Source organism: Leguminivora glycinivorella, chromosome 15 (assembly GCF_023078275.1).
Source record: "Leguminivora glycinivorella isolate SPB_JAAS2020 chromosome 15, LegGlyc_1.1, whole genome shotgun sequence".
Classification (NCBI taxonomy): Eukaryota; Metazoa; Arthropoda; class Insecta; order Lepidoptera; family Tortricidae; genus Leguminivora; species Leguminivora glycinivorella.
In genome coordinates, this window is record NC_062985.1 from 1,950,380 (window position 1) to 1,977,423 (window position 27,044).

General features: G+C 38.8%; 2 protein-coding genes across 3 annotated transcripts in view; one reads left to right on the forward strand and one right to left on the reverse strand.

Annotated features, from left to right (window-relative positions):
- Positions 1 to 19,974, forward strand: part of LOC125233765 (phosphatidylinositol 5-phosphate 4-kinase type-2 alpha) — a 29,364-nt gene extending 9,390 nt beyond the window's left edge. The window contains exons 5-11 of one of the 2 annotated variants that reach the window (XM_048139855.1): positions 6,739 to 6,877; positions 14,346 to 14,476; positions 15,257 to 15,425; positions 16,630 to 16,781; positions 17,269 to 17,390; positions 17,862 to 17,932; positions 19,636 to 19,974. In XM_048139855.1, coding sequence (XP_047995812.1) covers positions 6,739 to 6,877; positions 14,346 to 14,476; positions 15,257 to 15,425; positions 16,630 to 16,781; positions 17,269 to 17,390; positions 17,862 to 17,932; positions 19,636 to 19,758 — 907 coding nt within the window. In that variant the 3' untranslated portion in view covers positions 19,759 to 19,974. The remainder of the gene's footprint in view (positions 1 to 6,738; positions 6,878 to 14,345; positions 14,477 to 15,256; positions 15,426 to 16,629; positions 16,782 to 17,268; positions 17,391 to 17,861; positions 17,933 to 19,635) is intronic. The other variant, XM_048139857.1, reaches the window with a different exon arrangement.
- LOC125233768 (beta-ureidopropionase-like) overlaps positions 1 to 27,044 on the reverse strand; it is a 494,359-nt gene that overhangs the window by 462,610 nt on the left and 4,705 nt on the right. The gene's annotated exons all lie outside the window — the stretch shown is intronic.

Below are 27,044 nucleotides of genomic sequence, written 5' to 3' on the forward strand. Positions count from 1 at the left end.
AGACGCGATGACAGCGCGAGCGAGTTATACTTAGTTCGTTACTAGAGATGCACCGAATATTCGGTTACTATTCGGTATCCGGCCTATTCGGCCCTTATTTTAACATTCGGCCGGATACCGGATAGTGACGTACTATCCGACCGGATACCGGATGTGCTATTTTTGATTGAATGATTTCGGGGTAAACAAATAAAATGTAAAAAATCATAGCACTTTATTATGTAAAAAAAACAACATTTAAACAAAACCAGACTCCGCGCGAAGTTCACTACGAAATAAGTCAAAACCTGCACGACGCGCCCGCTCCCTGCTTAAATTGTAGGTATTGTAGGTAAATTTCTACTGACCGAATATTCGGCGGCCGGATACCGAATATTCGGCCGATGGTTGGGCCGAATATTCGGTATCCGGTATCCGGCCAAACAACTATTCGTTGCATCTCTATTCGTTACTTAGTTCGTGGCTGAGCGGTGAACTATAAATCGCTCGCTCTCTCTTTTATTTACACGGAGCGACTATCTTTTGTTCGTTTTCCTCTCACTAGCTCGGATACATGTGTTTTGTCCTTTAACACCAGCGGGTAAAAACGTATTTTATCCACTAGTGGATAAAGTAATTTGACCTTGAATAGAGGTAAATTTCCTGCTTTAAAATTGATAAAAGTGGGTTAATCTAGTGATGAAGATGTTTTACCACCTGTGGAAATACTGGAAGCAGTGATAAACGCGTTGTTTACGTTGTACTTTCCTCGCTAGTGAGGGGAAAAGTTTCGTGTCTCTTGTATAACAATACTTATTTGTTATACAAGGGGGCAAAGTTGTATTTTAACGCCGAGTGTGGAATTTAAAAACGAGCTAGTGAAAGGATTCTATAGGTTGAACCACGAGCGAAGCGAGTGGTTCGAGAATAGAATCCTGAACTTGCGAGTTTTTTAACACACGAGAAGTAAAATACATTTGCACCCGAGTGTAACACAAAACTTTTCGAAAACGAGGAAACTACGACGCAAAAAATGCGTTTATCACTGCTTCCAGGAGTTTCACAGGTGGTAAATCATCTTTATTACTAGATTCACCTACTTTTATCAATTTTAAAGCAGTTAATTTGACTTTATTCAAGGTCAAATTACTTTACCCACTAGTGGATAAAATGCGTTTTTACCCGCTGCTATTAAAGGACAAAACACGTGTTTCCGAGCTAGTGAGGGGAAAATAACTATTATGTCACCGGTAGCTCATCGCTTACTCGCGTTTGGTGGGACCGGTGCCTATATGGAAGTCATAAAAGAGCATTTCTTTTTTTTTTTGCCAATAAAATTTTTTTGATTGTTTTAGGGAATTTTAGGTCAATTGTACTCAAAATCACGAGTACTTTCAATCTCACTGGGAGATAAAAAGTGTCCCAGAATTTCCATACATTTTTGTTACTTTTCTCTTTTGTTACCCCATACAAAATGTACTGAAAATGGCAACAAAATAAGAAAAAATTGTATGGGACAATTTTTTTAACTACTAGGATTGAAAAAGCTAGTAATTCTGAGTAGAAATAGCAATTTTTTTTTCAAAAATATCTCACTTCATAAAAGTGGCAAAAAAAAAAGAAATGGTCAACACTTCGTTACGGTAAAATATTAATTTCAGTGTAATGAATAAGTTGCAAAATGCTTTGGGCATAGGTTCACTAGATAATTAGGTACATAAATTGCACGATGAAATAAAGGTAAGTACCTGCCTACTATTGTTTCTTGACCCTTTTTACGTTTTACTACAGGTAAGTAAGAATATGTTTTCAGCTCATCAGGAACCACCTAGCGATTTTAGTTAAATAGAAAAAAACGGTCAAGTGCGATTCGGACTCGCCCACCGAGGGTTCCGACTTCCGTACAAACTTTCAATAGTTGAATCATCAATTGTTATTCATATAACTCTACAGACTTAACTAAATCCTTCAAGACTCAATTTACCACATAACAAGTACTTAATATAAGTGTGAGAGATGCATATCGTCACTACTTTGAAAAAATCTCGTATCTCACGCTGCTCCTCAAAGTTAAAACGCAGTAAGTCTATATGCATTCCGTACATACAATTTTCTTTTCATTGACAGAGGAAGATACAAGTTTTTTTAAAAATAGGGACGATATTTTGCTATTTCGACCCGACGGCAATTTTTCGGTCAAAAGGGAAACAAATATTAATAATTACATTCTCAAGGCTGAGTGCTTTGTATGTTTGTGTTAGAAAATACTGTTATTACGAATTACCACACCTCGCGCGGACACTGGCGATCAAATATATTGAAAGAGGCGCGTTCCTGCACACAGTCTTAGCTCGTGTAGGTGAACGCGTACTATGCTTGTATGAGTGAAATATGACAGGTCGACTGTTCGTGTTTTTGACAGGCGGTAACCGTGAGGTAACCGAGAGGGGGTGGGCGGCACTTTCAGCGGGGAGCGGGAGTGGCCATACTGTATGATAGTACTCTTTATTATACTGTGCCTATACCTACATTGAGATGTGAAGTACAAAGGCGAAATTATCCCTTTGTGTAATCTCTTTCAGTTAACCTGTAGGTAAATGAGAGAAAGTGAAAGAGGGAAACAAATTCTGCAATTTGTACAACAAGGCACCTTATAAGACAATGGATATGGGTAAATACATAGGTACGTAGTTATAGTACAGCCAACCAATTGGAACCAAACCAAAGTTTGTTTAACCGCACGTGCCAATATTGATACCCGAACAAGCGAAAGATTCCAATATTGAACCGCGAGCGTAGAGCGTGGTTCAAAAAGTGGAACCTGAGCGTTGCTAGGGTTTCAAGGCACGAAGGTTAAACAAACTTTGCCACCGAGTGAAACACAAAATTTTTCACCACACCAACACGAATAAAATACTGACTATAAAACATGAAACTTAATCAAATCTATCAATTTATTTAATATTTATGATTCAGAATCATCATTTGTAGGTATATTCTACCAGTCCGCTCAAAATATAAAATTACTTTGCACTCTTGTGGATAAAATGCAGTTTTGCTATCTGTTTTCGAATAGCAAAGTAAGCCTTTACCAGTTGGTGTGGTGAAAATGATTTTAACCCTAAACCCACGGTCGAAGATAAAGTAAGAAAGAATGTATTCTGATCATTAGTACCGCAACAGGCCATCCTTGTCTGAAATCTGTTGCGACGGCGTTATCTCATGCCTCAGAGCAAATATTGGAATGCACTTGTTTCCTTATTTACTTACCTACATTTCCGTCAAAGATATCTCTTTAAGTCTACGCGTACTTGTATGAGTACTAAATCATCTCAATAAAATTATATTCAAATCAAACGCTCAAGTAACACTTTGCGATCATTGTTCCTGGTTTCTTTTGCCTATGGACTAAAAGCCCAGAGCCGCCAGATCTTCCTCATTTTCTCAAGGATGAAACTTTGGGATAATGTAGAGTTCGTATCGACGTTTAATGTCCCGTCCGGCCCGGCCCATCGGCCATTTTTTTTTTGCTCCATTATCCCAAAGTTTCATCCTTGAGAAAATGAGGAAGGTCTGGCGGCTCTGGGCTCTTAGTCCACTAGTGGACCTTTCCATTTGGTTGTTATGTTATACAGTCTGACCAAAAATAAACCGGAAGTTTGTACCCCAAGTACAAAATTGACTATTTTTATTGAACATCAACATACAACATACAATCACGCCTGTATCCCATAAAGGGGTAGGCAGAGCACATGAAACTACTAAAGCTTCAGTGCCACTCTTGGCAAATAAGGGGTTGAAAGAAAACGAAACTGTGACATTGCAGTGACAGGTTGCCAGCCTCTCGCCTACACCACAATTTACCTCATATCCCACAGTCGCCTTATTATTGGTTTTTTATTAAAATTTAAATTAATTCGTATTTTTAAGTACACATGACTATTAAAATATAAACTTATTCAACTACATTAGGGATGGACAGGGGGCGCCACAATCCTTGGATGTATTGCCATATACTTGGAATGTTTGCAATGGCCGAGTGGTTTAGGCAAGCGGAAAACCCTGGTTCGAATCTAGCACATATTTTAATCTCCCTTTTACTTTTAAGATTTATTAAAATAAATAAGAAAAACTGTCTAACTATCTTTTTGTAAATAAATATTTGTGTTATGTGAGAGAGAGAAAAAACATATCATCTCGCTCTCACGTATGAAAGAAAAACTGTCATTGCAATGTCACATTTTCGTTTTCTTTCAAACCCTTATTTGCCAAGAGTGGCACTGAACCTTGAGTAGTTTTATATGCTCTGCCTACTTCATGGGATACAGGCGTGATTGTATGTATGTATTAAAAAAATACAAAAATGGGCCATACGTATTTAGAGCTCTATCAAGATGCAGCGATAAGATAAAACAATCCTTTATGTTTTCATGTAGCCTATAATATAATCCGATTATTCTCAATTATCCGCGGCCGGTTGAGGCTAGTTGGTTGATTGATTCATATCACGCAACAATACCAACCAATCAGTGAGGCTTTCCTTCTTTGAAGTGTCATGTTTCATCCAGTAAGGATGTTTTTTATCTAAAATTCCAACACAATTTTTTCCTTAACACAGAGGAAGCATTATGACTATAGAGTGTAGAAAGAAAAGGAAGAATAAATAAATAAATAAATATTGGGGGACACCTTTTCCAGATCACCCTAGCTTCAAACTAAGCAATGCTTATACTATGGGTGCTAGGCGACAATATACTTACTTATATAGATAAATACATACTTGTATACGTAGAAAACAACCATGAGTCAGAAACAAATATCTGTGTTCATCACACAAATAAATGCCCTTACCGGGATTCGAACCCGGGACCGCGACTAGCAGGCAGGGTCACTGGCAGGGACACAATGTCTTAATGTATGAGAAGTCCACACATAAAACTGTAGGTGGCGCTGCAAAGCCCCCATAGGCAAAATATCTCTTGATAATGTCTAATTTCGTGTCATTCCCTAGTGTCCCCTAGCGCCATCGGAGAGGGATTTGGAACTATAATCTAAAGCTGTCGCTTTTGCGGCTGTTCTCCTTTGGATGCATTTCGCGAGAAACCTTTTTAACCCCCGACACAAAAACGACGTCTGTCTGTCTGTCGGTCTGTGTGTGTTTCTGTCTGTGGCATCGTAGCTCCCGAACGGATGAACCGATTTAGATTTAGTTTTATTTGTCTGAAAGCTGAGTTAGTCGGGAGTGTTCTTAGCCATGTTTCATGAAAATCGGTCTACTATGTCGCGGTCGCGGGTTTTTTCAAAATTTTAATTTTGTTGAAATAGTTTTATTATGTATTGCAGCTACTTCAGTCAAGTTTGTAACGGTCGATAATATTCTACCAATATGTTAGTTACGTCTTGAAAAATAAATTAATTACAAAAAACATTTCGGACAATTAAAATCCATATCACATTTGACATTACCAAAGACATATGTAACTCCGTATAGACGGATAAAGTCTAAGAAAAAAACGTACCTCAAAGCCATAGAGAAAAAGGTACGGTGGCCTAGATGGCGTTACACCTTTGGGGAACGCTCGGCTAAATGGCGCTAATATTAATATTTGACATTTTAACACATGTCAATGTCAAAACTGAGGTTCAAAAGTTTCAAGTCGGTGTCAAGAGATGGCAGACTATGCACTGTAATTACACATTTTACTTTGACAGTAACTCTCTATAATACTCGATCCTCTTTGACATTACACAGACACAAAATTTCCGGAGTATTAGAAGAATTGTCTTCTCTTGGAATGACCCTTCGCCTGATTTTTCTACACTCCATAATCAGGACCCTCTAGACGTGGAACGCCACAATCGTTAGCAACATTGTCTGTAACTATATTCTATTGTCAAGGCTACGTGTAATTAACCGTTGAACTTAGTACGTCAGTGTGTCACTTAACCTTATCTGGTTCAGAGAAGGGTTAAGTTGACAAATTACTTTAAACGCAATATGACATAACATAAGATTACTCTCCTTTTTGTATTTCTAAAGTAAACTAACAAATTTAAATTTAGAAACTAAGTCTAAGAATAAAACTTAGTAAGTAACTTAAACTAAAAGAAGACCTTTAGGCATTGTTCCAAAGGTGCTGGCGAAATTTCCTCGCTGTATGGCAATGCTGATACATAGTGCGAGGAAGTCGCCAGCTCTTCGGTCACCAGACGCCAACCAGACGCTTCGCGATTTCTGTAACAAAAATGGTCTTACGTTTACATGGCAAGGGTGACATTTATCAAATATTTGGTAGAGGTGATGCTGTACTTTTAGGTGAAAATCTACTGTCCAGCCACAGGTAGCTGAGCCGAAAAAGATTTTGGCCTCCAACTAAATTTAAATTTATTTTCCTCTCCTTTATTTTAAACCACTCAAGTTTTCAGCTATAAAACAACATTTAGGACATAAAGCGTTCACACATTACATCGACATCATTTTATAACAACATTAAAACCATCGATTGCTGCAATCGCACTTACCTACAGTAAAATACCTCTATAGGAGCGCTAAGGTGCACAAAAGTATAACTTAAACTCGCTTTTGTCAGGTATTTTTGAGAACCTTGTCCGCTTCGATGTATATTTTCCCGATTATTCATTTTCCATCGTTGTGGTTTGCCTTGTTTGGATTGAAACGAGAATTCAGGACTGAACGAGCTTTGTCCATAACTTATCATGCTATATTATTACAAAATAATTTGTATTTTTTGTTCGCAGGTCACAGCCCATTCCGGATGACTCGTCCGGAAAATCCGGCGCCAAGTTCTATCAGAGCTACGACCGGCTGTTTATCCTCAAAACTCTCACTTCGGAGGAGGTGGAAAGGATGCATTCCTTTCTTAAACACTACCATCCGGTAAGCATACCTTCTAGTTTCTTTTGGGCGAAGGAATTAACCAATCCTAAGTGCGTTTTCACATTATCCGATCCGATATCGGATGTCGGATCGATATCCCATACATTTCAGGCGCAATCTTGGATTTTTTCCATTGAAAACCTTCCGACATCCGATATCGGATCGGATAATGTGAAAACGGACTAATGGATTACCCAAACTGGCAAAAACCGGAGTAAATGGCGAAATATGATTCGAGCCCTACACCCCAGCAGGCCCTGTAGCCGAATGGCATTTCTGCGACGCGAAATGCCACTGAAACGCCGCAGAGATGTAGTCTGGCTCTCTCCAGTGTCGCGCCAAAACGCAAGGGCGATAGAGATAGATAGCTACGAAAGAGCCATTATCGTGAGCATTTGTGCATTCAGCTACGCAAACAGATGGTAACAGGATTTAAAGAAGAAATGGGGCCTAAGTTGCCCCCAATGGTGGAAGCTCAGATGGCAGTGGCTGTCGAAAAACAATTGCCTACTTAAGCTCTTTTGAGCCGTGTCAAAATGCCGGGATAGCTCATGGAAGTCATGGATAAAAAAAAAGATCCAGTAAACATAGGTTCTGGAAATTCTTTAGACTATGTCAATCTCGAGCCAAGTTTTAGTAGTCACAACCGGCTTTATCCTAGCTACGATACTCAATTGTGGTCAAGGTGCAGGTACTTTGTCCATCTGTACCATCCACTTAGATTTTACGATCAATTTGTAAATAATGCGATACTTTACAGTATTACCACGTCCAGACCTGGCAAATGTGGCTGTGCCTCGTTGACTGCGCCCGTGCATACATAGAATGTCAAACCAGACCGCGCATGCAGTGCGTAAACTTTTACGCACAAGGGCAAGACAGAGGCAGGTGACTGATTGATAGATCAATTGATTTGTGACTGAATTATTTTTTTCTCGGAGACAGTTTGTTTGAGGCACCTCAAATTTTGGTACAGTTATAATAACTTCTACTACAAATTTTCTTAATAATCGAAATTAAAGGGCCAATGGAGTGGGTTGAAAGGTAGCCCAATTTTTGACCTCTTAGTTTAATCGTGCTCCTTCGTTCGCGGCATTTACCACGGCTCATGGGTGCCTGGGGTCCGCTTTGACAACTAATTCCAAGATTTTGCGTAGGCACCAGTTTTACGAAAGCGACTGCCATCTGACCTTCCAACCCGAAGGATAATTAGGCATTATTGGAATTATTACGGTTTCCTCACGACGTTTTCCTTCACCGAAAAGCGACTGGCAAATATCAAATGACATTGCGCACATAATAAGTTCCGAAAAACTCATTGGTACGAACCGGGATTAGAACCTGCGTCTTCCGGATTGAAAGTCGCGCGCTCTTACCGCTAGGCCACTAGCGCTTAGTTTATGCAACATAACAGAATTTTATTCATGAAAATGCTCAGTGCATATATATCCAAATGTCTTTGTTTTCCCTTCGAACAGCAAGATAATGTTAATCTGAAAATGCTATCAAGGTTTCCATGAACGAGCTCTAACAATAGACAGGTGATATGGTTATCATTATATATGTAAATTCGCGATAAATTGATGCATTCCGGATAACTAATATCTAATCTTGTCATTCTAGTGACACTTTGTTTATTTCTAATCCAGGAAAGCCTTTTCCATGTTTAACATTTTTTTCATTATAATATAAAATAGGATGTTCACTGTTTATATAGTTACGCTTGTTCATCTGTTCAGTAGATGTAGATACATCATCATAGATCAAGAGCCCAGGCCCGCCAGACCTTCCTCAAATTCTCAAGGATGAAACTTTGGGACAATGTAGAGTTCACATCGGCGTTTAATGTGTGCATATTTTCTAGTTCGGCCCATCGGCCATTTTTTTGCTATCAAGTGATGAAGGTGAAAAAAAAAAGTGCTTACTTTCCTTAAATTCTCAAGGCTGTTTTTTATATATGTGTTAGAGCACGTTGTTAGAAATTGGTTATCATCAATGCCAGACCGTTTCCGGCGGCCATAACTTTTACCAGACGCGACAAAGTTGGCAAAAAACGACTCTAACTTACCTCATTTTCTCAAGCCTGATTTTGATATATGATACGCAGGGACCTATAACTAGACCGTTTGTAAGCAGCCAGACCAATCGGAGGGACCCAACCATCCGCCAGACCGACTTAAAGTTTCGATATGAGCATTAGTAGAATTGAAATATTCCGGGTCTATAAAAGCTAAAAACTTGAATTTTCTACATTAAGCTACGTGTATATTGTATACTTGACGTAATAAGCGACTTTCAAAAATTTTACTTCTAAGGAAATAAAAAAATGAAAGTTTATATGTGGTGCAAGATTAATTTTAAGCTATGAATTTTGTTTACACTGCGTAAGTACATATGTATTTTATTATAAATATAACTTTTACCAGACGCGACAAAGTTGGCAAAAAACGACTCTAACTTACCTCATTTTCTCAAGCCTGATTTTGATATATGATACGCAGGGACCTGTAACTAGACCGTTTGTAAGCAGCCAGACCAATCGGATGGACCCAACCATACGCCAGACCGACTTAAAGTTTCGATATGAGCATTAGTAGAATTGAAATATTCTGGGTCTATAAAAGTTAAAAACTTGAATTTTCTACATTAAGCTACGTGTATATTGTATACTTGACGTAATAAGCGACTTTCAAAAATTTTACTTCTAAGGAAATAAAAAAATGAAAGTTTATATGTGGTGCAGGATTAATTTTAAGCTATGAATTTTGTTTACACTGCGTAAGTACATGTGTATTTTATTATAAATATAACTTTTACCAGACGCGACAAAGTTGGCAAAAAACGACTCTAACTTACCTCATTTTCTCAAGCCTGATTTTGATATATGATACGCAGGGACCTGTAACTAGACCGTTTGTAAGCAGCCAGACCAATCGGATGGACCTAACCATACGCCAGACCGACTTAAAGTTTCGATATGAGCATCAGTAGAATTGAAATATTCCGGGTCTATAAAAGCTAAAAACTTGAATTTTCTACATTAAGCTACGTGTATATTGTATACTTGACGAAAATTTTTGAAAGTCGCTTATTACGTCAAGTATACAATATACACGTAGCTTAATGTAGAAAATTCATGTTTTTAGCTTTTATAGACCCGGAATATTTCAATTCTACTAATGCTCATATCGAAACTTTAAGTCGGTCTGGCGTATGGTTGGGTCCATCCGATTGGTCTGGCTGCTTACAAACGGTCTAGTTACAGGTCCCTGCGTATCATATATCAAAATCAGGCTTGAGAAAATGGGTACGTATCGATCGATATAACTTTGTTTGATATATTTTTAGTCATTATAACGGTGATTTGATAGAATTATTTAATAATATAACAAAAAATAATATACTAACAAATTGTATAATTCTTATTTAATTTAACGATCATTTTTTCGAATAACATTTATTATAACATACTTTGAGTATAATGCTTATTTCCAATAATAAATAAATTGTATAACACAAATTCTTTCTAAAGCACAGATAAAATAAAAAAAAATTGCACAATAAATTAGATCCATCATTTACCAGAAAAGTAGGTTAGGTTAGAACTGTGACCACTACACACAAGGCGCTGCTACCAGAAAAATAGGTTGGGTTAGGTTAGAACTGTGACCCTTAAACATATGTACTACTATCAGAAAAGTAGGTTAGGTTAGGTTAGAACTGTGATCCCTTCAAAAAAGAATAAACTTAATTCATGGAATGTTTTATATTGTTTGCTGGTTATATTATCAGTCGAGTTCAACGCGCGCAGCGATGTAGACGCGTTATGAGTAATTAAATAAATTGCGAATTTAGCGCGGCTCGGCCGCGTTGGCGATTGACACGATGGATCTCTCCAAACCGAGTCAACCCATTGTGAACGAGTTCCTCGCCTTCCTGCAGCTAAAACACAAGCTGTTGCGGGAAGGAAAGATGGATGCGGCTGCTGCTATGCAGATAAGTTCTCGTGCGTCGAGTTTTACCATCGAGGACATCTGTCAAGCGAAGCAAGTGCTGTGCCAGTCCCTGGGGATCGTCGGCACATATGTACCTCACCGGAGAGGTGATGAAACCGGGGAGAAGACCCTTCAAGATATTAAGAAGATCCTAAAGGAGAATGAAGACCGGATTCCGGAGTTTTTAGCGACGGATACCATCCTGACGTCGCGTGAGCCGGATCAAGTCGACGTTCGCTGCTTGGAAAAGGAAATCGTGGCCCTTAAATCAAGTTTAGCGGAAGTTAAAATTAAGTTTGAAGCGAGCCTAACAACAATAGCCGAATTACGCAACGAAATCGCTACTTTGCGGAATGCCCCAATTCGGACGGCTGATTCAAATATTAATATGGACATAAATCGGCCTGACACAAGTGTTCGGTCGGTCAGTTTGCGCAATGCTGACACGGTAAAAAGTGCAGCACGTGTCGCCGCTCCGCGCGCGCCCCCTGCGCGCGCGACCGCCCCCGGTAAACTCGACACTACGTCAGCGTGCTTATGCTGATGTTGTGGGTCAGCCTCGAACAGCTGACCGGGTCAAGGCACCTACTAAGGTGCGTGATGAACGGGCCCCACTCAAGAAGTCCTCCAGCGTCAGTGTGGATAAGGAGGGATTCACACTGGTGGAAAGAAAAACAAGACACGTAGGGCGCCTCGAAAGACTGTGTGTGGCACTGCAGAGCCGGTTAATTCTGGTCTACGGGTCGCAACACCGAGTAGGGCGCTGTATGTGTCTCGCCTGCACTACTCCGCCGTGGCGGACGAGGTGGTGGACTACGTTCGCCGGAAGACTGGCTACACGCTGAGGGTGCAACAGCTGCAGTCGCGTCACTACGTGCACTTCAGCTCGTTCGTTGTGCGCGTGCCGCGGCCGCTGCAGTACACCATCGCGAGCGCAGACTTCTGGCCGAAAGGTGTGGTTTTTCGGCGGTTCCGGGGCAACCTGCCGAATCCTACACCGGGGCAAACGACGCAACGGAGCCACGCTGTTACGTCATCGCCCAAATCAATTGTTTAGTTGTAAACTTTTATTGTTTGTTTTTCTTCATGTTCTTATTACTTACTGTTTTTTTTATTATTTAAGTTTCATGACGCATTGGATTTATCTGTAATGTCATTGAAATATTTTTTTTTTTTTTTTTTAGTTTATTCAGAAACCAAACAGTCACATAAACACATTACATATTGGCAATACAAAAATGTATATTGTATGTATGTATGTGTATTGGCAATATGTTTTAAAATAAATAAATAAATTATACTAGTCGTATATCAATAGATAGTTATACCATATAACGATTATTATAAATAAGTGTTATACGAAATATTGATTATACAAAATAAAAGTAGATATTTTGTTGTTATACCAAATGTTGATTATGTCAAATGAGTAATTATATCCTTTAAAAATATACCAAATGTTGTTATATCAAATGTTACTATACCAAAAAAAGTTATACCAATCATTACACACCCTGAGAAAATGAGGTAAGTTAGAGTCGTTTTTTGCCAACTTTGTCGCGTCTGGTAAAAGTTATATTTATAATAAAATACACATGTACTTACGCAGTGTAAACAAAATTCATAGCTTAAAATTAATCCTGCACCACATATAAACTTTCATTTTTTTATTTCCTTAGAAGTAAAATTTTTGAAAGTCGCTTATTACGTCAAGTATACAATATACACGTAGCTTAATGTAGAAAGTTCAAGTTTTTAACTTTTATAGACCCAGAATATTTCAATTCTACTAATGCTCATATCGAAACTTTAAGTCGGTCTGGCGTATGGTTGGGTCCATCCGATTGGTCTGGCTGCTTACAAACGGTCTAGTTACAGGTCCCTGCGTATCATATATCAAAATCAGGCTTGAGAAAATGAGGTAAGTTAGAGTCGTTTTTTGCCAACTTTGTCGCGTCTGGTAAAAGTTATATTTATAATAAAATACACATGTACTTACGCAGTGTAAACAAAATTCATAGCTTAAAATTAATCTTGCACCACATATAAACTTTCATTTTTTTATTTCCTTAGAAGTAAAATTTTTAAAAGTCGCTTATTACGTCAAGTATACAATATACACGTAGCTTAATGTAGAAAATTCAAGTTTTTAGCTTTTATAGACCCGGAATATTTCAATTCTACTAATGCTCATATCGAAACTTTAAGTCGGTCTGGCGGATGGTTGGGTCCATCCGATTGGTCTGGCTGCTTACAAACGGTCTAGTTATAGGTCCCTGCGTATCATATATCAAAATCAGGCTTGAGAAAATGAGGTAAGTTAGAGTCGTTTTTTGCCAACTTTGTCGCGTCTGGTAAAAGTTATGGCCGGCGGAAACGGTCTGGCATTGATGATAACCAATTTCTAACAACGTGCTCTAACACATATATAAAAATCAGCCTTGAGAATTTAAGGAAAGTAAGCACTTTTTTTTTTCACCTTCATCACTTGATAGCAAAAAATTGGCCGATGGGCCGAACTAGAAAATATGCACACATTAACCGCCGATATGAACTCTACATTGTCCCAAAGTTTCATCCTTGAGAATTTGAGGAAGGTCTGGCGGGCCTGGGCTCTGGGTCTATCATTGATCATGATCAATTGAGAAATTGAAATTGCCCCCCATCAAAATTGCCCTACTACCTTACATATTTTATGGGTACTTAGCCACAGTAAAATAAAGAGAACTATCGTACAGTATGGCCACTCCCGTTCCCCGCTGAAAGTTACCACCTGTCAAAAACGCGAACAGTCTACCCGTCATATTTCACTCATACAAGCATAGTACGTGTTCACCTACACGAGCTTAGACTGTGGAACGCGCCTCTTTCATATATTTGGTCGCCAGTGTCCGAGGTGTGACTTAGCTATGACGGCTAATATTATCATCATCATCGTTCGCTTTCGTTTCATATCATCTCTAACAGTCAATCGAGCTTTTTCTCGGTTTTCCTCCCCCTTTACTTCCTTCAACAACATTCATTCATCATATTAATACAATCACCCTTACGGCCCAGCCACGACATTGGTCTAAGCGCGACAGCGGTGAGCGGCAGTCATACGTGCGAATGAAAAAGTCCCATCGCTGTGTCTCGCTCCAAGGTATGGCCGCCGCTCACCGCTGTCGCGCTTAGACCAATGTCTTGGCTGAGCCGTTATAGTGTGACTGCCCGGAAACTGTCGCATATAACGCCAAATATCTCTAGAATTACTTACAGTACCGATGTGTTTGTTAAGGGTTAACTCATGGTTAACACTTTCGCTACCAAGAACCCGACTGTCGGGTACACCGCTCGTAGAAGCGTAGCCGATTACATGGGTTTCCCCGTATGTAGCGAAAATGTCGTAGCGCCGCGTAGAGCCCGGTTTCGAAAGTGTTAATATTCCAGGTGCTTTTTATTTGAATAATCAATATATTAACGTTTATTTTCAGTACATAGTAGAGCGACATGGCAAAACGCTTCTCCCTCAGTACCTCGGCATGTACCGGCTCACAGTCGACGGTATAGAGCACTACCTCGTCGCTACCAGGAATGTGTTCTCCAACCATCTCAACATACACAGGTCTGTCAGTGTTTTTATTCAACTTGCCTTGTTAGTAACTTATTCAACTTGCGTTTGACGACCGGTCGGGCCTAGCGCGTAGTGACCCTGCCTGCTACGCCGCGGTCCCGGGTTCGAATCCCGGTAAGGGCATTTATTTGTGTGATGAGCTGATGAGCACAGATATTTGTTCCTGAGTCGTGAATGTTTTCAATGTATATAAGTACTAGCTTTTGCCCGCGGCTTCGCTCGCGTTAGAAAGGGACAAAAAGTAGCCTATGTCACTCTCCATCCCTTCAACTATCTCCACTTAAAAAATCACGTCAATTCGTCGCTCCGTTTTGCCGTGAAAGACGGACAAACAAACAGACACACACACTTTCCCATTTATAATATTAGTATGGATTTGTATGTTATATATATCGTTGTCTGAGTACTTGCAACACAAGCCATCTTGAGCTTACAGTGGGACTCAGTCAATCTGTGTAAGAATGTCCTATAATATTTATTTATTTATGTTAGTTTGGGTCAAAATGTAGAAAAATTTGACCCACTTCCCAGATTCCGATTGAGCTGAGATTTTGCACACATATCTAAATCACGTGGCAATGCAATATTATGGTATCATGGAGCTGATCTGATGATGGAAAAGGCCTTCTGCGTCAGGCTTTACACAGCCTCTCGTTCGTAATCCTTCACTTTCCGCCCTTAATACGCAATGTTATAACATTGTTTATTACATAAATAGACGATTTTTGACACTCTTTAGCGACTTATTTGTAATTTTATTGTGTTTTACAGAAAATACGATCTCAAAGGCTCAACGGTGGACCGTGAGGCGTCCGAAAAGGAGTTGGAAAAGGAACTGCCCACTCTCAAAGACAACGATTTTATCAAACAGGGCGTCCGTATTGACATAGGGGATGCGGCGAAGGAAAAACTACTCGAAACTCTTACAGCTGATGTTGAGGTGAGTTTGTACCTATCTGTCCCCAGTGGGGACTGTTCGAAAAGGAACTGCCTACTCTCAAAGATAACGACTTTATCAAACAGGGAGTCCGTATTAATATACACTGAGAGAAAATACAACCAGTTTTCATGTTCAACAAGTTTTTTGGTTAAAATAGCGCCTACGTGCTCTTTGGTTCAAACAACAAGCTACTTGTCATTTGAATCGGCAATATATTTGAATCAACAAGTCGATTTTATAAAAACAACCTGACACATATTGTTTTAAACATACGTTTGGCTGATTCAAACGGATAAACCGCAACAAGTCGAAGTTGTTAAATTCACAATGCAAATTTCTCTCAGTGTAGGGGACGCGGCGAAGGAAAAACTACTCGAAACTCTTACAGCTGATGTTGAGGTGAGTTTGTACCCATCTGTCCCTAGTGGGGACTGTTCGAAAAGGAACTGCCTACTCTCAAAGACAACGACTTTATCAAACAGGGAGTCCGTATTAATATAGGGTCGCGGCGAAGGAAAAACTACTTGAAACTCTTACGGCTGACGTCGAATTTTACTCCGTTCTAAAGACTCAAAGACGATTACATAACGTTTCAAAACATGTATCTTATACATTTCCGCTATAGAAAATATCTCCAAAAATAAACTAGATTTGCGTCTATCGTTGTCCTACAGAGCGATCATGGTCGAGCGATAAATCATATAACATCAGGCCGTCCCTTTCGCACTATTAGTAGGTGCGATAGGGACGGCAACATGTTTTATCGTTTATCGCGCGACCATGCTATCGGACCAGAATAGTATATGCGAAAATAGAAGAGTGATTTCACTACTCTCTTTGGGCGTTTTCCAAATTAAATCCCGAATATCGAATTTCACCAGATCTGGACGTGTCTAGGCTCATTCTTCTCAGAATCACGAGCTGATTCGATCCCGACGATAAAAAAATATGTCCTAATTTTTTTTTCTTTTACGTCACGATTTTAGTATGAACTTACTACGAGCGTGACGTATTGGAAACTCGAATTTTGTATGGAAAATTTGGGACACATTTTTTATCGTCGGGATCGAATCAACTCGTGATTCTGAGAAGAATCACGAGTTGGTTGACACGTCCAGATCTGGTGAAATTCGATATTCGGGATTTAATTTGGAAAACGCCCCTTTCCGAACAGAATAGTAAACGCTCATACATTTGTCGACAGTTCCTAACAAAGCTCCACCTGATGGACTACTCGCTGCTGCTCGGCATGCACGAGTGCGGCCGCGGCGAGGCGGAGGCCGAGGCGCAGCAGCCCGACGACTCCGAGACAGAGTCCGAGACAGACTCTGATACGGACAACAGGCACGGCGACAGGTAAAAAAAAAAAAAAAAAAAACAAAACAAAAAAAGGTGTGCACCCGCGTGGCGGGTACAGCCCGACGACTCCGAAACCGAGTCCTCCACCGACTCTGATACAGACAACAGGCACGGCGACAGGTAAAAAAAAAAAGGTGTGCACCCGCGTGGCGGGTACAGCCCGACGACTCCGAGACCGAGTCCGAGACAGACTCCGATACGGACAACAGGCACGGCGACAGGTAAAAAAAAATAAAAATAAAACCTGACGTGTGCACCCGCGTGGCGGGTACAGCCCGACCACGATTCCGAGACATAGAAGAAAATAAAATATATATTTTAAATACCGTTTACATTTCATTACAGACATCGTGTTGATGGAAGCGGAGAGTTATAATCGGTAAAAAGTCTGTTACTAGAAAAAGTTAAATTCAGATTTGAAATTTGCCGCTTTTTTTCTAATGGTGGAAATATGTTGAGAGATTTTATCACATGTGCATTACAGATGGGGCTTCACGACGCCCCCGGATAGTCCGCGCGGCGCCGGGCCGGGCGGAGTGGGGCGGCGCGCGTTGTATGCGGGCATCATACCGGAGATTGACATCTACGCTATACCTAGTCAGGAAGGTCAGTGCCATTGCCACAGTTTTTACCACAGATGACTAGACTAGACAGACTTCGAACCCCGGCTCGCACCAATGAGTTTTTCGGAATTTAATGCGTGTCAAAATATTTGCCAGTCGCTTTTCGGCGAAGGAAAACATTGTGAGGAAACCAGACAAATTCCAATAAGGTCTAATTTACCCTTCGGGTTGGAAGGTCAGATGGCAGTCGCTTTCGTAAAAACTAGTGCCTACGCCAAATCTTGGGATTAGTTGTCAAAGCGGACCCCAGGCTCCCACGAGCCGTGGAAGCCTGGAAGCGTGAGATGACTTGACAGACTAGGACTAGACTAGGAGGACAATTTTCAAATAAGTTCTTGCTTTTTTCCATATTTTATAATTTTTGCATTATTAAATAGAGTGCCCACTGGTCATGTGTAATTGGTAACCATGGTGATTGCATCTAGGTTTTAAGGATATGTTTTCCTATTTTCAGGTGCACCTAAAAAGGAAATATACTTCGTTGCACTCATCGATGTATTGACGCATTACGGAGTTAAGAAACAGGTAAGTTATATTTAACAACGTTCTAGAATAAAAAATAAACTAGATTAAATAAATGTTTTCTCTGAAGAAGAACGACGTATTATTAAGCAATAATATAATTTATTGAAATTAATTGCCATAGAGTACCTAGTCTGTTCATATTCTTTGATGAATACTTTTGCATGTTAAATTGTATCTTGTTATTTAATGCATGTTAGTTATAAGATGTAATGTTTTGAAAAGAAGTTGCCCGCCGAGTTTCTTGCCGGTCCCATAGTGGATACCCCCCTCCCAACTGAGGGGGGACTGAAATCTTCTCGAGGCTGAGGCGTAGGGTTAGAGCCGGCGTAGCTTTATTTGACGTTCATATGCGCATTGTAATATGCCTACTTGAAAAATAAATATTTCATTTTCATTTTCATAAAAAAGATAAAATGTTTGATAAAGTTCTTCAAGTCAAGTCGAATAAAAGTTCAAGTCTACATAATATTTTTGAGGAAGGAAGACAGGAATTTTGAATTTCTTCCGAGTTTCAGAGGAGTTTTGCAATAGGCTAGCTAAATGTTTTTCCTTCGTATTTTTACGGTAACGTTCGTATTTTTAACCCCCGACGCAAAAACGGAGGGGTGTTATAAGTTTGACGTGTCTGTCTGTCTGTCTGTTTGTCTGTCTGTGTGTGTGTCTGTCTGTGGCATCGTAGCTCCCGAACGGATGAACCGATTTAGATTTAGTTTTTTTGTCTGAAAGCTGAGTTAGTCGGGAGTGTTCTTAGCCATGTTTCATGAAAATCGGTCAACTATGTCGCAGTCGGGGGTTTTTTCAAAATTTTATTCGTACTAGATCAGATAATGTCAGTACTTCTTGTACGGAGACTGACTGAAATAGACATTACACGTTCGTGCGTTTCCGTAAAAATCATAGAGGAATAAATAAGGGAAGAGTTGTAAGGTTGTAACTCCATACATCAGTAAATGCGGGTTAAATGTATAGGCATAGTTAAGTGACATCTAGCGACAATCACGCGTCAAATCATATATCAGTACCGCTACTCTATACTAGGTGGCAACTGTGTCTCGTCAGCCAAAAATTTAATATCAGAACAGTTTACAACTTATATTACAAGCAGAAGGAATTGAAAACAGAATACTGATTAATACTATTGTAATATTAGCTAAAAATTGGCGAGCATTAGACTTTTCGTTCGTCGCGACATCTATTGACAAGTAGCAGTATTGATAATTTACGCTAGTTGACGCGTGATTGTTGCTAGATGTCACTTAACTATGTCTATACAAATAACCCGCATTTACTGATGTATTAAGTTACAACTCTTCATTTAACCTTTATGGTAAAAATACAAATACATGAAAGTGGCGCGTTCCTAGCACACAGTATCAGCTTGTGTAGGTGAACGCGTACTATGCTTTTTTTTTTTTAATACTACGTCGGTGGCAAACAAGCATACGGCCCGCCTGATGTAAAGCGGTCACCGTAACCTATGGACGCCTGCAACTCAAACAGTGAAATAATGTTATGAGTGAAATGTGACAGGCCGACTGTTCGCGTTTTTGACAGGCGGTAACTGTGAGGTAACCGAGAGGGGGTGGGCGGCACTTTCAGCGGGGAGCGGGAGTGGCCATACTGTACGATAGTTCTCTTTATTATACTGTGCCTATACTAAGTGATAAAACAGTGTTTTACGGTATTGAAAATATAATTTGCAGGCGGCAAAAGCAGCGAAGACGGTGAAATACGGCAGTAACGTCGACGGCATATCCACGTGCGACCCCGAACAGTACGGCAAGCGGTTCATCGAGTTTGTCGCGAAGGCCATCGAGGGCAACTGAACGCTGGTTCAACACTGCTTTCCTAACCTCCTGTCATGTGTGGCTCTATCACAGGTCCTTTTGGTTTAACTTTGAGGTCATTTCCTTCTGAGAATCCAGCAGTTCTGATGATCTGGCAGGCAAGCATGCAAACACTATTTGTAAGTGCGATAGGGATGACCTGATGTTTTATCTTTTATCGCGCGACCATGCTTGCCTGCCTGGGGCCCGTTTCTCGAAAGGTACAAGCCTGGTATTACAAGTGTGTTTCCATGACAACCCATACGATTTGACAGTTCGCGCACTTGTAATACAAGGCTTGTACCTTTCGAGAAACGGGCCCCTGGTCCTTGAAACATAAGGTTTCTGTGTTTTAAAGATATATTTCAGTGGAACACTACAGCAACACTAAAACGTTATTTTGGTGGTTGGTCATGAGTTTTTTTGTTTCTTGACGATTCATTGTAAATGTTTGGCAGTTAGTAAGAATTTAGAGAATACTAGGCATATTCTCAAGATCTTTAACTAGCTGTCAAAAAAGTCCTAAGAGTGTCCAAATTTTATCACTCTTAGTTAGAACCATAAAAAAATCTTAATTATTGAATACACTCAATTTTTGGAACCGTCACAGAATGCAAATTTACAACACAATATTTTTTCAAACATACCTGTGATACCTGTATTTAAAAAATACGGTTGTTTATCACCTAAAAATGTATCGGTATGTACTCAGAATCGAGAGAAACCTCAAATAAGTTTGTAACATTTTATATGTCAACTAAGGACAAAAATAGAAACATCGTACTTTTGTGGTTTCCATAAATGATAAGAGGTTAAGCAAGCAATCAAAACAAGGTGCTTCTTTTAGTACATTTTCAAAATAAATACACTATCATGTCAACAAAAAAAAACTACTTGAAAAATTATAACATCGACATCAGCTATACACGTTTTTTCCTCTTCAATCCTTTATCAAAGTTTACATCAAATTTGTACAATTCTTATGAAAAAATGCGCAAATATTATTAAGCCTAGCAAATTTAGCTCAGCTTTTAGTTTTTTTTATGGAACAAACAGGGTCGCTATTTTCATACTATAGGGCTTGCCTGGAATCTAGACATTATCAAAATCTAGTTTTTTTATGATGCTAAAAGAAGCACCTATACATGTTATACGCTAAGCTAAATACAATTAAAATGCTAAAATAATTGCGTTCAAATTGGAAACTCAATTATTGGACGTTTTCAAAAAATTACAAAAATATTGTCTTCTCGAATTTCTAAACTGCCATATGAAAATATACAGTGATTTAAAAAGGGCCATTCAAACTTTGCATAGTGACTTTTGAGGTCACTTTTATAATGGAGCCAATGCTGAAATCGCGAGAAAAAAACTTGGCTGTTCCATAAAATCTCAGACAAGCCCCAAGCAAGTTAGCTTTCAAGCGGTTGGTACATCTGTATCTGCTGAAACAAGAGTTCGAGTAGCATCCATCAATATTAGTATATATATAATATTTGTATGTATTAATTATATAGTAAGTTTATTAAGTATATATGTATAATATTTTTATTTATGCATGTAAAATAGTGATAATTTTGTATTGTACTTCAGCTGTTTTCGATTAATTCTAATCTGTTATTTTTCATTCTCTTTGCACCATTTTTACTTGTCTCTGTTTGGCCCGATGGTTGACTGGTAGAGAATGCCATTAGGCATTAAGTCCGCCATTTGTACATTTTTTTTTAATTTATGTGCAATACAGTTTAAATAAATAAATAAAAATGAGCGGCATCATGACGGTAGGAATGTATAAAACAGCCATTTTTTTGCGATTTCAGCATTGATCCCAAAATAAAAGTTGTTCATTATGACCTAAAAAGTCAATAGAACGGTCTTTTTAAATCACCGTGTATTACGTTTGTGATTATAGTTTGGTTCTAGAAGACAACTTTTTGATGCACCATGTCAATAAGTCTCGCTCTTTTCAATGTTTATGGCAATGTTGTTAGAAAAACTGTTTATAATGTATAACATTACAAACTATTAAAGTACATATTAAACAAGCTAAAATCCGCAACGTTTTGCGTCTATTCTTATCAATTGTAGAAAACGTTGTAACATTGATGTTATAACACTTATCAGAGGCACTGGTCCTACCAAAAGCTGGTAAGCTATTAGCTATCGGCGATAGAAAGGAACAAAAGATAGTCTCTCCCGTGTAAATAAAAGAGACGCGATGATGGCGCGATCGAGTTATAGTTCATCGTTCATCGCTCTCTCTTTTACTTACACGGGAGTGACTATCTTTTGTTCCTTTCTATTGCCGATAGCTCGTAGCATAGTCGCTTTGGGTGGTACCAGTGCCCAAGGCTCAACTTTTGACGGCAGTCCCTTGAATCTTCACGGTTGCATGTCGTTGGTCCGAATATTGGCAGTGACACCCTGAAACCTAATTTTCAAAACCGTAGTTACACTATTACAGTTCAAAATACTTAATTGTAGGTAGTGAACAAAACGCTGGGTCTTATGAGAACATATCAACAGTATTTCCTTAAAAACTTTTCGTCGTTTACTTTGAATAACCTTCACTTAAATATCACGTGAACTATCCCTAATGTTACCATAATTTGTGAGTATGTTTAGTAAAACATCACACTTTGTCGGTTGCTATAAAGCTGCTTTGTCAGTTCATATAAAGATACAAATAAATCTCTTCATGGTAAGCGACAAAGTGGGACGTTTTACTGAACATACTCACATATTATTGTATGCCTTTCTATAGCGGAGTGATCCTTACGCTTCATGTGCAATAAGGAATTGCATTTGAAGTATTAAGGACCTTTTTCTGCAAGAATGCCACATTATCACTTGATAAATAGTTTTTTACGCAAATCATAAAAACTGCTTTTAACATCAAATCACGTGGTCAGTTTGAGTTCATTCGAATGCCATTCGGACTACCGACGGCCCCGAACGATAGCAATACGACGCCCGCACTTGGCCTTAGCACATATTGCAATAACGTTTCGTGTTTAGCTTTTATAATGTTCGGCCGTAGTTTAGTACTGACGATTGTTAAATATCATTGGAGTTGGATTAGTGATGTTCTCGTGTTAATGGGTGAATCACCTTTTTCTTGCTTGTTATTGCCATGGTTACGGTCCCCTGGGTCACCCTGGTTTTATGCAAAATTATGCTATTAAAACTATGCAAACAAGCATTTTTCTGTTGTTAATACATCCCTTTCTTAATGGGCCATCTACAAACATGGACTACTTGCATGTTTGCATAATTAAAGTAGCATAATTTTGCATAAAACCAGGGTGACCCAGGGGACCGTAACCATGGCAATAACAAGCAAGAAAAAAGTGATTCACCCTAATATTGGAATATTGGCTGAATTGTTAATATTAAATCTCAAATTTAAACTTAAGGTTTTGGGAGCGATGGCTTTGTGAAATTGTGATTTACGTGGTCTAAATACTAAAAATATGACAGTGGCCCATTTTTCACAACTGAAAGTTACAAGTTACAAGCGGAAGTCTCTTTCCAACTTGTCATATTAGACATTGACAACCGCTTGTAAATTGTAACTTGTAGCTTCGAGAAATGGGCCCCGGGTCGCGTGATAAACGGTATAACGGCAGGTCGTCCTTTTCGCATTTGTAAGTGCGGTAGGGACGCCCAGATGCGATAAAGTACTAGTGCGCCCGCTGGGGCCTATTGCATAACAATTTACAACTCATATTACAAGCGGTAGTCCCCCTCCAATTCATTTTATAAGAAAGAGAGTTCCGCTTGTAATACAAGTTGTCAATTGTTATGCAATAGGCCCCTGGTCGTATAAAAATTACACATTCAGTGCCCGCGCCAAGCATACAAGCTAAGGAAAAACTCATATATCTAGGGTTTACTGGTGAAACCCGATAAGTGGAGCAAACTGGTTTTTGAAATTCGAACTGTGTGCAAATTCCACAATGTTCTTATTTTAAAGAAAAAATATCTCGATTTATCGGGTTTCACCAGTAAACCCTTCGATATAGCGAAAAAATCTACTATAAAATCTGCCAAGTGAGTCGCTGGCACTGGCAGTGAATGTTTTAAGAGTATATGTAAAGGAAACACATAACAAATAATAATTATCTAGATCACGTAAATTGAAGTGGCAGCGTCAGATATAAAGACACGATATGATGACGTGCTTTTGATATATCTGACGTGGACACTCATTTGTAATACGATATTATGAATGTTATTGTAAAAGTACTTCTCATTTGTTCTACAAAACTATTCAAAACTAAAAAAGTAGTTTTTTGTAGACTTAAAAAAATGGCTTATAAGTCTTGAATCCAAGCCACATTCATTTTTAAAAAGTTAAACTGTCATAATAGGCAGTATGGCCTATTTTGTAATGTTCAGAGGACCGGAAAAAAATAGCAAAAATCTCCTTGTCATATGGCACTGTTCTCAAAAGTACTGCAATGGGCACTGGTCCCACCGCGAGCTAGTAAGCTATGAGCTATCGGCTATAAAAACGTACAAAAGATAATCACTCCCGTGTCACACAGCTATGTTTATAATTACTCGCCCAGCGGTGAGCTATCAAAATCGCCGTGTCTCTTTTATTTGCACGGGAGTGCTTATCTTTTGTTCGTTTTTATAGCATGAGCTAGCTATGAGCATAGCTAACTAGCTTGCGGTGGGACCAGTACCTATTGCAGTACTTTTGAGAACAAGTTTTATAGAACTAATGAGAAATACTAATTTGTAACGAAACATATTAACCGACTAATATCTGGACTTGAAGTTTTTGCTAAGCAAAATGTCGTTCTGCCAATAGATTGCTTAGTTTCTGTGTAGCGTAGTTACTAGTACGGTGTAAGATTTTGTTATTTATTATTCTATGTCGAAATAAGACTTGGATTGTTATATAAATTGTGATTTATTAAATACTGTCACGTCTTTTATATTCTGAATTTATCGATAGCACTAGGATTTCGGCGTTCGAATTCGTTTTCACATTTTTTTAAATGTTTCTACTTAACTAAAGTGTAGACTATTTGGTTAGATAATGAACTAACTTACCAATTGTTTTGCCGAATAACACAGTTTTATATTTTTGGTTTGTACATTGTTTGTTCTAAAACAATAATTTTACTTATACATATTTCCATTTAATACATCGCCCCTTTCGCGATGGTTGAACGAAAATGGCGGATTAAGGAAGATTACCAGGGGCCCATTTCTCAAAACTGAAAGTTACAAGCGGAAGTCTCTGTCCAACTTGTCATAGACATTGACTACCACTTGTAAATTGTAACTTGTAGCTTGGAGAAATGGGCCCCTGGTCATTTCCCCTAGTTCGCGATGGTTGAATGAAAATGATGGATTAAGGTAGATGACCAGGCAGTCATGTATGGTCGCGCGATAAATGATAAAGCATCAGGCCGTTCCTATCGCACTATTTGCAAGTTCGACAGGGACGGCCTGACGTTTTATCATTTATCGCGCGACCATGCTTGCCTGCCAATTCAAACTAGTTCAAAAAATTACGTTCGTCGTTATGGAAAACTCAGTTTTTTTTTATACCACGTCGGTGGCAAACAGGTATACGGTCCGCCTGATGACAGTTGTTTTAGAACAAATAATGAAAAACGCCTATCAGTCCTTTACCGACGCGCACCCTCAGCGATTTGTATGTCGTCAAATACTTTGTGATAGATATTTTACTTTTTAACTTTAGTTTTAATTTAGACGTAGCTTGGTCGAAGACGGGAAGGGCTATCATACAACTATCCTTTTTTAATAGTCAGTGGCAGATATTTAAACATATTCTGAAACACACCTAATTTGATGTCAACAACTCTGTGGCTGCATTTTTTAAGCTTGCCGCCATTTTCTGCTGATAACATTGCTGTGCCAGAGTATAAATGCGTACAGATGGGCTGTGTATTTTATATTTGTAAACTTCACTCTTGTTAATTGTATCTGCCTTTGACTTTTCAGGTTTGTCTCGTGGGATCTATTTCACAGAGTCTAGAACAGTCTTGGGAATGTCTGACAAATATCAACAAATCTTGGCACTAAAAAAGGGGTGAAAGTCAAATTTTCGATGGGAATTAAACCTTTGTCCCTACATTTTCAATCAATTTTGAAGTTTTATGGGGTCGTTGATGATTCCACCAACGTCAAGGTTTAGGAAAGCACACGCTTTATGAAGACAATTTTCCAAAATTTCAAGAAGTATAGCACAAGCAGGTATTGGATTAATTAAAATTTCCTATGTACTGGTTCTTTTTTCTGTGAACATAGATTCCTGTAGACTGTGGTTAAAATGGTCGCGCTTTATTAACCTATCTGCACGTCTGATGACATAAGTGCAACCATTTGAGCAGCCCACTGATCCGTGCGTTAGTCATGAAATGGTGAAATTTAATGTTATACGCGTTGCCATTGTTTAGGTAAAGTTATGTTAATTAAGTTGGGTTTTTAAAGGTGTTTTAAAATGCTGACTTTTAAACTACTCGACAGAAATATTTGAACAGTATTGCAGTACCGAAAAATCTGTGTAATTTTTATAATTTGGTTGTAACTAAAATAATGCATTTTAGAACATCTGTTAGCTCGCGTTTCGACAAGTTATATTTTAAATCGTTTGACGATTGCCTAGTGTCAGACCAAGTTAAGTGTGCAGCGATATTGGCAGACCGGCAGATGCAAATTATGACGTTTACTTAACCCTTGCACAGGCGGATCTATCAAAATCGCTGCAAACTTAGCTTGGTATGGTCTCAACGAGTGATAATTTATAAATTGTCTTGTGGAAACAGAGCCCATAAGTACGACTCACATTACAAACATAAATGACCACCTTTGAGGAATGAACTTTGTCGGTACCGCAAGTTTGTGACTATAGTCATTGTAATATTTTACAGAATGTTCAAATTCCTATGAGTAAGTATCTTCCCATAGCTTTCAATGGAGAATCGAAAAAAAAACCTTAGTCAAGGCTTTTTCATTCATGAATATTGCTCGGATTTAAGGTTTTTTTATCAATATCGCGTCGATGAGTATGGGGTGACCCTATAAAATAACATCTGTCTAAATTTGATGTGAATCGTACAGTAATAAATAACCTTATTTAGTTGTATAGGTTATATTTTGTTTGTTGGGTGACGGACACCACTTTAAGGCATATTATGTTTAAGATAGCTTCGCAGCCGAAATCTCGGCAAGCAACACGATTGAAAAAGTTAATTCTCTAGTCTCCTCTTGTAAAAACAAATGTGTATGGAAAATTAAAA